General features: G+C 40.9%; 1 protein-coding gene across 1 annotated transcript in view; it reads right to left on the reverse strand.

Annotated features, from left to right (window-relative positions):
• Positions 1–1,779: 1,779 nt before the first annotated feature.
• The window catches only part of LOC123365305 (2,3-dehydroadipyl-CoA hydratase-like), a 34,784-nt gene continuing 23,902 nt past the window's right edge, over positions 1,780–12,661 (reverse strand). The window contains 2 exon segments of the mRNA XM_045008036.1: positions 1,780–2,312; positions 11,851–12,000. Coding sequence (XP_044863971.1) covers positions 2,092–2,312; positions 11,851–12,000 — 371 coding nt within the window. The 3' untranslated portion in view covers positions 1,780–2,091.

Genomic DNA, 12,661 nt, shown 5'->3' on the forward strand with positions numbered 1-12,661 from the left:
AGTGTCACATTTTAAATATATATATTTTCCAGACTTAACTATGTAGCTTGAGTGCCCTCATCTCTTCTTGAATCAACTTGAGTTGAAAGTGTTCAGCACCTTTTAGGATTGAACCCTGGGATAGTTGTCATGAACACTGCTTTTCTGATGATCCATAACAAGCATATGTCATCTATGCTTTTTTATTCTTAAAGTAAAATATTGAGTTTTGAGTATGTGTTGTTGTAATATAGTTATAGAAGTGGCAGTGTTTGGGCACCCCAGGACCAATGCAGTGTCGGGGTATGGACACACTGAACTTTCCAGCACTGTTCTGCTAAATTACCTCAGTCTTATTAAGCTAGACTTTCTATACAACCCAGCATGATGACTTAACCTCTCCATAACAAATAATGTGGACTCTTTGCTACAGTACTGTAGCTCAGGGTATGTCTACACTACCCGCTGGATCGGTGGGCAGCGATCGATCCAGCGGGGGTCGATTTATCGTGTCTAGTCTAGAGGCGATAAATCGACCCCCGAGCGCTCTCCCGTTGACTCCTGTACTCCAGCTTGGCGAGAGGCGCAGGCAGAGTCGACAGGGGAGCGGCAGCAGTCGACCTACCACAATGAAGATACCACAGTAAGTAGATCTAAGTACGTCGACTTCAGCTACATTATTCACGTAGCTGAAGTTGCATAACTTAGATCAATTCCCCCAGTGTAGACCAGGCCTTAGTCACTAGCCTTTCTTTAGTAGTTCTTATCAATGATGTGGACTACTTCCCTAGGGTTCCTGAAGAGCTGCTATGACCATCTGAATCAGAATGCCTTGTTTTGGATTCTGACCATGTTATCAGCACTAGACAAGCCATCACATTGCTTTGCTTCCTCAGGAACTCACTGGAAGGGATGAAAGATTTATGTCTTCTTAAAGAGGTTATACTACAGCTTCAAATTTCAAACAAACATGTTACCATTTGAAATTGCACATTTCTAAAAAGGATAAAGAATAGAGAGCAATACCTAATTCTCTGGGTGAAGGCAAAAGGAAAGGCATGTACGTAATCTGTTGCAGACTATGACAAACACTGTAAGAGTTAAATAAATACGTTAGTGCTACTGAAAGAATTTTTCACCTGCCAGAAAGCCTCCACAACACACACACCATCCAAAACTCTGTGGTAACATTTGCTTTCACTCAGACTTTCCTTTCACTGTCATATCTTCAAAAATGTTGTAGACTCAGGCTTCAGAATATCTTTCAGGTCATCATATTTTCCTACTCCTGGAGGACATCTGGTGGTGAAATGAAAAGCTCGTGCATAACTGTTTCTGAAAGACATCCATACTGGAAAGTTAGCAGTAAAATGGTGTAATTTTTTTTTAACTTCTTTTAAATTCTTGCCCATAAGCCAAGATCCTGGCTTTATGAGAACTGAGCAAGTGCAGGTTTTCTTTGTCACTAATATACTGTAAATAGTTCCATGAACAGATCTGCTTCCAGAGGAATTGTGTTTCAAGATATGGAGTTTTGAAAATAAGAATTAGCTACAGTAGTTAATTTCTTCTGGCAGCTGTAGTGTTTAGGTTGTAAGTAAATAAAACTGTGCCTAAAAAATTAGTAGTTGGTTTTTGGTTGTCTTCATTTGGCAAATCAATCAGCTTTGTTTATATAAATTGTTACTGCCATGCATTTTTAGTAGTGCTACACACTGGTTATGGGAAGCAATTCCTTTATCTTTTAATAAAGACTAATGGCTAAAATACTCAAATGAAAAAAATGTAAAAGAATTAGCTTTATTTCAGGATTTCAGAACAAAAGTACAATAAAAATTGAAATGTTTCATTATGACAATGATTTTTAGATACAAAATATATTAAACACAGGGTATCTTATCTCCATTCACAAGGATTTATGTACATAACCCTTGCTAACACAATTATGTATGCAACTTCCCATACATCAAGATTATGTACCCTAGAGTAAATTATAAATTTTGAATTTATATATAAATTTTTTCAGGACTTCCATTATTTTGGTAAATTCAGTAGACTTCTACTATTTTAATTATTAGTAAACCTTTTCTACATGCAGAAAATATTTGACTTTTATAACCTTCCTCCACGTCCCACCCCTAAGCTGAACTTTTTAGCACCAGGGAGAGACTCTTTCGAAATCACTTGCACACCACTGTCAAACTCAAATTGCAGGGCTTCTGTGAATGAGGCGGCATTAAAGACACTGTAATAAGCAGAACTTCGGTCTCCTCGCATGCATTGTTGAGGAAAGGCAGAGATTTGTTTAGCAAGCTCAATGGCACACTGAAGGGCTACAAATAGAAACATAAAAGAATATTTTAATAGTACTTAAAAAAATCATACACAACTTGCAGATATAAGAAATAACTAGTATGTGATATGGGCTGTTTATAACATGATGCATTTGAAAACAGGATATTAAAAAGGCAAAACATGCACAGTAAATTTAATATTGGCTAGCAAGGTCTACTTATGAACTGGGGAAGAGTGGGTTAGTGTAAACTTAGTTCAAAGATGGAAGCATACTAAAACAAATATTTGCTATGTATGCCCAAATTTTTTCCTCTCATTTGATGAATGCAGTTTCTTTAATGCAAGTAGTCTAGCAGAGGCATTTAAAAAATAGTAACATCTTATTATTCACACACACAAACACACACACACCCGGGGACACAGACCCATTACTTTCTTTACCTAGAAATATTTTCTAAAAATATGTAATGCAGATTTATCAGATCCAAATCTTTGTGAGAGAAATGGTTGTATATAAATACCTAATTCAATAACTACATTACTACACCACTATCATTACAAAAACAAACATCTAAAAGTGAAGAAATTCATAGTTAAGGTTCCTCGAACAATCACAACTCTGTTCCAATTTTCATGTCCACCATCTCCATAACAGGAATATACTTATATCCTATTGATTACTGTTTAAATTTATGAGTCAGCAATTCAAATATTTTTAAAGCCACAGCTTTATCCTGGAATCTAGCCAATTTCAAAAGAGTTAAAAGTAGTTTGATACTACATTTGCCCCGACCCCTTTGGCCAATACTTGTTGGTTTACAATAACATTTTCCTATTTCAAAAATGGTTTTCTCTCCTTGGTTTGTATATGCAAGATGCAGGCAAACAGGGGAAATTAAGTAATTGACTATATATGGGAAAACCCCTGAAACCCACAGTGCTGTGAAATGTCCTTAGTAAACAAATTTGAAAAGTGATTTAGCCTCTCTCAGTTCAAGTAATCTGGAGGTTTTACTTGGAAGTATGAAACATTTAAGACAACAATGACATTTTTAAGGCAATGGTGTCCCTTTAACGTCTATATCTGTCTGGTAGAGGCTGTGACATACATGGACTGCATGAATATGGAAGGTACAGTGGGGTTTCCAGTTCATATAGCAAACTTTGATAGGTCTCTTACTCATAATGGATTAGCAGAGAGGAGACTATGCTGTTTCTGGACTATGAATAAGATGTAAGATGCTGAGGGAGAGGGCTGAATTTCTCCCAAGCTCTCTGCTGCTTAAGTGGGTGCAACTTCAGTGAATTTTCACCCAATCTCAGCAACAGGCCCGCTGAGCAGAAGAAACTAAATGACAGTGTTTATAGCTCATAATAGGAAGGTGAACTAGAAGATTGCCTGTGGGCCATGTTTGGTAGGTGGTTTGTAGCCCCTATTGAGCATATATAGGGAGATATGGTAGATGGATACAAAAGGCCTCTAGGCTATAGGTTGAGACTGGGAAGACATATAGGGCAGAGACTTAAATTACTAATTTTCCTCACTTTAAAATGTTTGCTATAACTTGTGTTCTGAATATTTGATTTCATGAACATTTATTTACAGCCTTAACTCCAGTTTAAGTTTCTGTTTGTGAATTAACTTCATTTTTAATAGAAGCCAGAAGGCAACAGAAAGCTCTTCTGTAAGGTCAGTAGAGCTTTAAACCCTATCAAATGCAACAATGGATAGTGTAACAGAAAAGTTCTGTTTCAAATGTTCCATCCATAACAGCTATCATTTCTGCCAGACGTTGCACTCTTGGAGCTTATAAAACTATCTGAAGCTAGTAAAGAAACACAAAAGTGGAGGGGGGGGCAGGAAAATGACTTTGCATGCTTTTAAATATTGTTACAAACCCAGAATATGCTACAGTTTGCCAAGCAAGAGTTGACTCCAGCAGGTTTAGGGGAATGTTTCATGGCACACAGTCCCTCCAGATGGGATCTATTAAAAGAAGTGGTGTCCTAACTCCCACTTTAAGTGTTGATATCTTCTGGGTAAGAAGGTGAGTAAGGATAGTCTACAGCCAATATTTCCCCCCTCCTCCAGTGTCTTCAGGGAACATAAGCTTGCCTCCTTGGCTATGACAGAGATAGGAAAGGGACGTTCACCTATACCTAACTGAAAGGAATCTGAAAGAAGGGTGAAAGTTTTGTTGGGGGTAGAGTCCTGTTCCAAGGATCATATTTACCCTTTGCTCAGAGACAGTCATGGGAGCTGCTCCGTGTCTGGGACTCAGAGACCCGGGATTTGAATCCTCAGGGGCCTACTGTAACTTGTGAGAGTAAGGAGCGCTTAAGAGTGCCCCATGATTCTAACGGCAATCTCAGCACTGGGTTGTCTTTTTTGTTTTGTGTTTAATGCAGAGAGGATAAATGATGGTGTGATGTGGCATAAAGGTTTCATCAGCATGAGTTTGGGATCACAACGTTTTCTCAAATAGCTTGTGAGCTTGCCACTCCAAATGATTGCTAATAGCTACATCTCTTACAGTTTATTCATAGTCCAGAAACAGCATAGTCCCCTCTCTGCCATTCCATTATGAATAAGAGATTTATCAACATTCTCTTATGAATTACTAATAGCTACATCTCTTCTATCCTACATATACACACTCTACAGAAAATCAGCTACAACATATTTTAGAGTTCTCTCTTTTTATTTGATCCCTCTCTGACAGCTGGTAGAGATTAGACAGCCAGCACACCACAGCTGGGGAGAATGGAAGACTATCTTTATTGCCCTTTTCACAGACCCACACCTCCTTGCTCTACGCCCCTATGTTCACAACTATCACCACCATTTTTACAGGAACTACTAGTGAGGAATTATGGGCCTTGAACCTGGGCCTATGGGTCACCAGACAGAACTCAGGCCATGGTTGCTACCTGGCAGCTCACCCAAACCCCTGGAGAAGGGGGCTTCTGGAACGTTAGCTCACAATGGGCCATGCCCACAAAGCTCCTGATTGTGTGAGACATCAAGCCCCACCGACTGGCTGGGTTAAGCTAGACAGAATCATGAGAAGTTGTCTGAGCAACTAGGTGAATCCCTGGCTGGCTGCTACTACGGACCCTGCCTACTTGTCTGACTCCCAAGCCATGACTCTCAGCCTGTTCCTGGTGCCTGACCTCTTCATCCTAGGCCCCTGTCTGCTCCCAGTTCCTGTTTTCCTCCCTTGCGTCAGGTCACTACTCCTACATCCAACCCGGACACTGACCCTAGCTTGACTCCTGACTCTGTCTTTGGCTCTGACCCTTGGCTTGGCTCCTGACTCTAACCCCAGCTTCGAGCCTGGATCCATTTCCAAGTGTCTGACTAACAATTAGGCTAGACACAAACCAGACCCTCCACTACTGTCTTTATCCTACAGCCTGTGAAGCCAGATGCCTTAGTTACCAATCTGATGGCACTAGTCTCAGAAGAGCCCTAAAAACCTCTAAAATGCACCTAAATATCTTTTCTGTTAACATTTTAGGTATAAGTTTAAGGTCTGATATCTTGCAACCTCCCAAGCCTAGAAGCAAGTGCTGGGTCCCATTGGAAGCTGGGATTCTCCCCTTTCCAATGGTGTAAAGTTATGCAAGTCTTCAAGATATCAAACCTTAAGCCTGTCACTGGAGCAGGATCAAGTACTGGCTGTCCTGGATCAATAGCAGGTCATTTTTAAAGGGGAAACTTCCCTATTTGGGAGAAAGGAGGAAACATTTTTATGGCAGGTTTATTTATTCTTTAAAATGGCACCTGTGAAGCTGTTCAGAGATCTGGAATGTCAGGATGTGTCTAAGTGAGATGGACTAGAGGGCAGAGAGCATGAGCTGGTCAAAAGTGCATGATCAAGTATACAACCAGATTATTGGTTCTGCAATTAATCATATGTATATCACCAGTACATATGTGGAGTTTTAGGCTATTTACAGTAGGACAGAATTGTCCCAAGCATACTTTGAGCACACACTGATTTGTAGGACTCTTAATTGATCTCCCGTATTGTTTCTGAATACTGTTTCTTTTAATGGATGAAAGTGAGAGACCTGACATTAACAAACTAGGTTGCAATATAATAGAAATATGGCTGTGAGCTATCGGCCTCCCCCCACTTAAAAAAAAAAAGTCATAGGCACACACAAAACTAGCTAACAATGTTAGGGTAATGAATGGTTGTGCTACTGAAATAAAGTAACTTTCTAACTATGTGAAGACATTTAACACAGTGTATTTTAAATACTAAGTATTACTGGGAAAATTCATATGAATATAAAATGGAAACCTTTTCAATGCTGAAAAGAATAAATAAGCAAAAAATTAAGGAGCGAGAATGTAAATATTGTAAGACAAGACTGGAAAGTCTTTTCAATATAGAAGCGGTAGGAGAAAAGGGTGCCAGAGTGTTACTAAGGGCTTGTCTACACTTACTTTTTATAGCACTCTAACTTGCTGGCTCAGGAGGGTGAAAAATGACCCCTCTGAGCGCAGCAAGTTTGAGCGCTTTAAAGCGCTAGTGTGGACAGGCTTTGAGCACTGGGAGCCACGCTCTCAGTGCTCGGAGCTAATCCCCTCATGGAGATGGATTACCAGGAGCACTGGGAGGGTAGGTCCATACTTACCCGCCGGGTCGACGCGGAGAGTTCGACTTCTCGGAGTTCGAACTAAGGTACGCGACTTCAGCTACGTGAATAGCGTAGCTGAAGTCGAACTACCTTAGTTCGACTGACTTACCCGTCCTGACGCCGCGGGATCGAAGTCCGCGGCTCCCCCGTCGACTCCGCCACCGCCGTTCGCGGTACCTTAGTTCGACACCCCCCACCCCCAGTGTAGACCAGGCCGGAGAGCTCTCTCAGTGCTCACAAGTGACCACACACTCAGTTCAAAGCACTGCTGTGGGAGCGCTCCCGCAGCAGCGCTTTGAAGTTTCTAGTGTAGACGTAGCCTTAGAAACATTCTGATGTGCTCTATCACTCCAATGCACCTTCAGCGAGCAACAAAACCATAAACCTATTCAAAGACATTTTATTGTAGTATTGTGATAGCCTGAAACAGCAGTAGGCCATACAGATTGGTTCCTACATTTTCCCTCTCTGTCTCTAGCCCAAGGGCACAGCCAACTTCCCAGTGATCTTCTGCTAGCATATCAGTCTTCTGGGGGCCCAGGCAGGTGAGAGATGTTAGAGCAGACTCCAGGCTGCTTTATTCTGTTCTAGGGAAGCAGATCAGGGAAGAATTGCTCTAAGATAGAGAAAGTGTAAAGGCAGTTTGTGTACGTCTTCTTCAACTCAGCCAAACACATCTCAGTTGCAGCTGAGGATCAGGCCCAAGATCTTTCATGACACTAGAACGTCCTATCACCAGGTTTTCTTTGCTTTACATCTAGCTCCGTAATCAACAGGTTAATGCTAACTGCCAGGGTAAAACACACTTTATAGAATTCTTATTTACTTACAACACATTCAGTAAATAAAACTTGGTTTCATTCACATTGACTTCTAAAGTACATCATCCAGCGCCAACCAAAACACTCATGTTTGAAAAAGGAATCAGGATATCAGAATGCACACAGTACGACAGCAAGTCTATGGAGACGTTAGTCACTTTTTGGACCTGAAAAACGTCGGCAGCTTCAGGAGGTTTGAATAACCTCCTGTGTTATTACTGACCTCCTCTCCTTCCTTTCACACTCCATGATCAAAATAACCTACTTTTTCTCTCTCTCTCACACACACACACACACACACACACGCGCATACCTTTTTGTCCTAGCTAATTGACTCATGGCTAATTTCCTTTTAAAAACTCTCAGACACACAAGCTTTAAAAAAAAAAAAGCCATTCCCAAAGCCCATTTAGATTTAAAAGTACATGTTGTAATCATTTTGCTAACTAGTCAGGAGAACAGGCTACAGTAAGCAGCAGTCATATCAGTTTAACTTGAAGAGAAGCAGCTGCTACTGTGCATTAAACCAATTTCCAGGCCAATTCAAAATGAGGTAACTCAGTAGAGCGTCTTCCTTTTTCCTTCTACAGGAAATGTTAGAGACTGCTTGAAAAGGTTTTCTACCTTTACCTTATGGGGATAGTTCCCTATAATGGACAGAGGTTAACAGTAGAAATGTGGATAGACAAACGGATTTTTTTTTTTATACAGGATACACCCATTATTGGAAGGAAACCTCTTAAAATCTATTTCCATGTTTTCAACTCTCTCTAAATTAAGAAAAAAAATCCAGGTTATACTTCCTAAATTGAATAAAATGGATTAATAGCAGCAGCTGTTGGTTATGGAGAGCTTAAAGTTTTTAAAATGACAAAAAGCCCACTCGTAACACAGGGCTTGTTTTCATTGCACTGTTAACTAGATCTATAACTTGAGTGTTACCCAACAGACTCCACTGACCCCCCAAAAGTCTCTAGCTCAAGTTAAATGGTACTTTAAACATGAGCTAGCTGGCCCATCAATCCAGCGGGATGACGCCCAGATTCTGCTGCCACTCGAGCCAGTAGCACAGTGCGTATGCAGTCAATTTGTGCTGCTGCTACAAGCACTGTGCAGTGCTCGAGAGTCATTTTGCAGTGTGAATGCTCTTTCTCCACTAGGCTAACACGACGCGAGAGAAGTTAACTCCAGTGTAGATACCTCAAGCTAAGCCTGCAGTGTAGACAAGTCCATGAATATGCTACATGACTCTTAAAGGGTCTCATCCTGGCCTCCACAGGCCTTTCCATGTAAGCAGTATGGGAAGAGCCAGGCAGCTAAATTGCTATGGTCTCACTAGCTCTCAGTATCAAAGGAGAGAGGATAGTGCTTTCAAGGGCTGGAAATGGTAGGCATTCTGAAAGTGTTAAATAGGAAAATAGGAAAGAGTTACATACATACATACAACAATCAATAAATAGGACTAGCTTAAAAACAAAGGCCCAGTTCTCCCAGGGTATGGGAATACTTTAGTTCAACTCCCCCAGTTCAAACTTGCCTTAATGCAAGTTTACTGGATCACCTGAGGATACTCCCAGCTCAAGGGATCCCTAAATGTTGGGAAACTACCATAGTAGCACCTATGCCACTCCCTCCTGGCAGATGTATGGTGAAAGTGGGTGTAGCTGGAGTGTCCTTGCACCCCAACGATATCTGGCTGATGTAATGGCCCCTTTGGGCTAATGCCTAATGGCATAAGATACAAATCAGAGTGGTCTTTGGGCTGCTCTAGCTTGTGCCTGGCACTCCACTGGAAAAAAGCTGCCCCAAGATCAAGCAACTGCAAGGTTGCTTAAAGCCACTTGCACACACACTTTCTTGAACTGCACTAAGTGTTCTCTGACCAGACACAAGGGCATGGCCCTAATAAAGAAACTAACCAAGAGTTATAATATAAAACAAAAAGTCAGACAAACATACAAAAATCCAGTAAACTATTAGAAACAAGTAAACAAAAATGCAAATTGGCATGAGTTAAAAAACAAAGGCAAATAAGTAAAAGCTAAAAAAATAAAACCTGCAAGGATTAAGAAAAGGGAACGCTAGAACTGGAAGAGGAAGTATTGGGTTGTATGCCTCCTCCCACCACCCTTTTGTCTATTAAGATTTCAGTCCTGCAAGGTGCTGAGTGAACTCAAAATCTGGTGAGCCCTTAAAGCCTGATCCTGCATATACTTACTATTAGGTATAGTGCTTATTTCCATGAGTGGCCCAGCTGATTTCAATAAGCATTATACTTAGTAGTAAGCATTTGCAGGATCAAACCCTCAGATAGTAAATATCTGAACATTACATAATATTTACCCAATGCAACTTTACTGGCGAGACAAGTATAAAATGATATTACAGTATGAGAAATATTTGAGAATAATGAATTAAGGGAGTGGAGGGAATAAAGGCAAGATCCTGTAAACCCTTGATCACTCACTGCTACTCCAATTTAAATCGGTGGGATCAGTGCCCAAGGAAAGACTACTCATGTGAATAAGTGCTTGCAGATTTGGGCCCTGAGTGAGCTGCTGTTTGAGTTCTTTGGATTCTAGCTTAACAGAGTCGGAAAGCATTGCTTCTCTTGGGCCGAAGCTGTGATCCATGTTAGCATGTATCAAAAACACCACAGCTGACTGCAAAGGTTACCAGGGTTTTTGGCTAGCTTTTTATGACTGCACAGCAGCACCTTTCTTTTGAGTGGAAACATAACATTTAACTTGTAAAGGAAATCTTTCCAAACTAGATTCTTGCCTCAAGTAATTTTAGTTCTTCACAATATCTTTGTCACTAGGCTTTGGAGAGATGGAGTAGGCACCTAATTAGTTAGAAAGGAAATAAAAAAAATCTTCCAAGGAACTGTACAGTGGCAGGACAAGACTGATTCACAAGCAGAGAAACTGGAACATATGCTTTTTTTTAGTGTAAAAGCAAGTGCTATGTCTGACTTCCATTAGAAAAACTTCTATTCATTTCCCTTGCCCAAAATATAAAGAAGCCCATTTCATTTTTTTAAACCATACAGAAACATTTGGAAAGTTTTGTTTCCCTCCATTTAAAACAAAATAAATTAATAAAATATGATGGCAGCCCATCAACTAATGTTCTAGTTTCAGCTATGGGATGTTACAAAACATTTACAATAAAGGGAATGGATAATTGGATGATATATTATTGTTAGCAGCCTGCTTTAAGATCTACTTTAAACATGAATAATAACTTAATAGCAGTGTAGCAGTAAAAGCAAATGTGACGGATGTTGGATGTCCTCTCTGCAGTGTGTCAATCCTGTGCCAGATGTATATTTTAATTTATTATTTGTATCATGATAGCACCACAAGGCCCCTGCTTAGGGAGCAGGGCCCCATTGTTCTAGGCACTGTACAAATATATATTAAAACATGGTCCCTGACATAAGGACCTTTTAATTTTAATCATAGCCAACCAGGGGCGTGTGCAGGACTTTAAATTTGACTGCTTTTGGAGAGGCACATTAAACACATACAAGTGAAAGGGTCATGTCACTCTCACCACACACACACACACACACCCCCCCAGATTTCCCAGGACGTCTCTGGCGAGGAGGCAGCAGCACTCTGTGTCCCTGCAGCCTTGGGAGGGAGGAAGCAACAGGACTGCTGGCTGAGCTCTTCCTCCTCCCACCCCTAAAGCTGCTGCTTCTCCTTCCCTGCTGCTGGAATCCCAGCACTGCCACCTGGTTTGCAGACCACCTGCTGAGGTGAGTCAGGGGATGGAGGCAGAGGCAACGCCTAGGACTCCAGTAGCAAGGACGGAGAAGCAGCAGCTGTAGGGGTGAGGGGAGGAGGAGGAGCTCAGCAGGCAACCGCTGCTTCCTCCCTCCCCGGGCTGCAGGGACACATGGAAAATTTGGGGTGAGGGGCCATGTCCCTGCTTGCCCACTCTTGTGCATGCCCCTGTAACCAATTCTTTTTATTACAAAAATCATGATTATTTTTGTGTTAACTATTCTTCACAAAGACAGACATACAGATAACAACACTATCAAACGATTCACACTTAGAACCATTTCCTACATTGTTCATTAAGCACTAACCTTGACCATTGGGGACTATTCAATTGGCTAGCCCAAACTCATATGCTTCTTGTGCACCAACAGGACGACCAGTTAGAATGAGATCTAAGGCTCGTGAGAGACCAATCAGTCGAGGTAGCCGTACAGTGCCTCCATCAATCAATGGAACACCTGTGAAGACAAAAAACACAGAATTAAAAGAAAACCCAAATGTTTACATTTTAAAACAATTTTTTGGCCTAATCCTGCATGACTTTACTCAAGTGAGTATTCTAGACTGCTTCTTTGCATTTAATTCATGTAACACAAAGGAGTATTTCATTAGTAAAGGTTTGCAGGATTCTCCCTTTAATTTCACAACAGAAAGACAGTTATCTAAAACTGTAAGTGCAATTTGATCTACCCTGAAAAGTGACTCTAAAAACAGCACTCCTGGCTTCCATGTTTTTTCCTTGACAATTTCTGTATCAAATGTGCTTGCTTTACAAGTAAAAAGGTTTGGGTTTTTTTCCTATATGTCAGCTCTGCAAACTGCCCAGTCTCTGAGAATCAAGCTAGGCTCTTTCCTACTCTAGCTTCATCACTAATAAATATGCTTTTATAGACCAATTTATGCCCTCTGTGGCACCTGTGTAAACCCGGTGCCTTTCATGAGTTTGCACAGTTGTTACTGGATGGGCCTCTAATTTAAGTCCTGATTGGACCATAATTTAGTAAACAGTTCTATTGATGCACAAGGAGTACAAAAATCCAGCTCACTCTGTTTTTGCTGTGTTGACTCTGCAGGCATCTCAGAAGTCAAGAGTAATATCTGTCACAGAACAAATGTGAC

Source organism: Mauremys mutica, chromosome 2 (genome assembly GCF_020497125.1).
Source record: "Mauremys mutica isolate MM-2020 ecotype Southern chromosome 2, ASM2049712v1, whole genome shotgun sequence".
Lineage (NCBI taxonomy): Eukaryota > Metazoa > Chordata > Testudines > Geoemydidae > Mauremys > Mauremys mutica.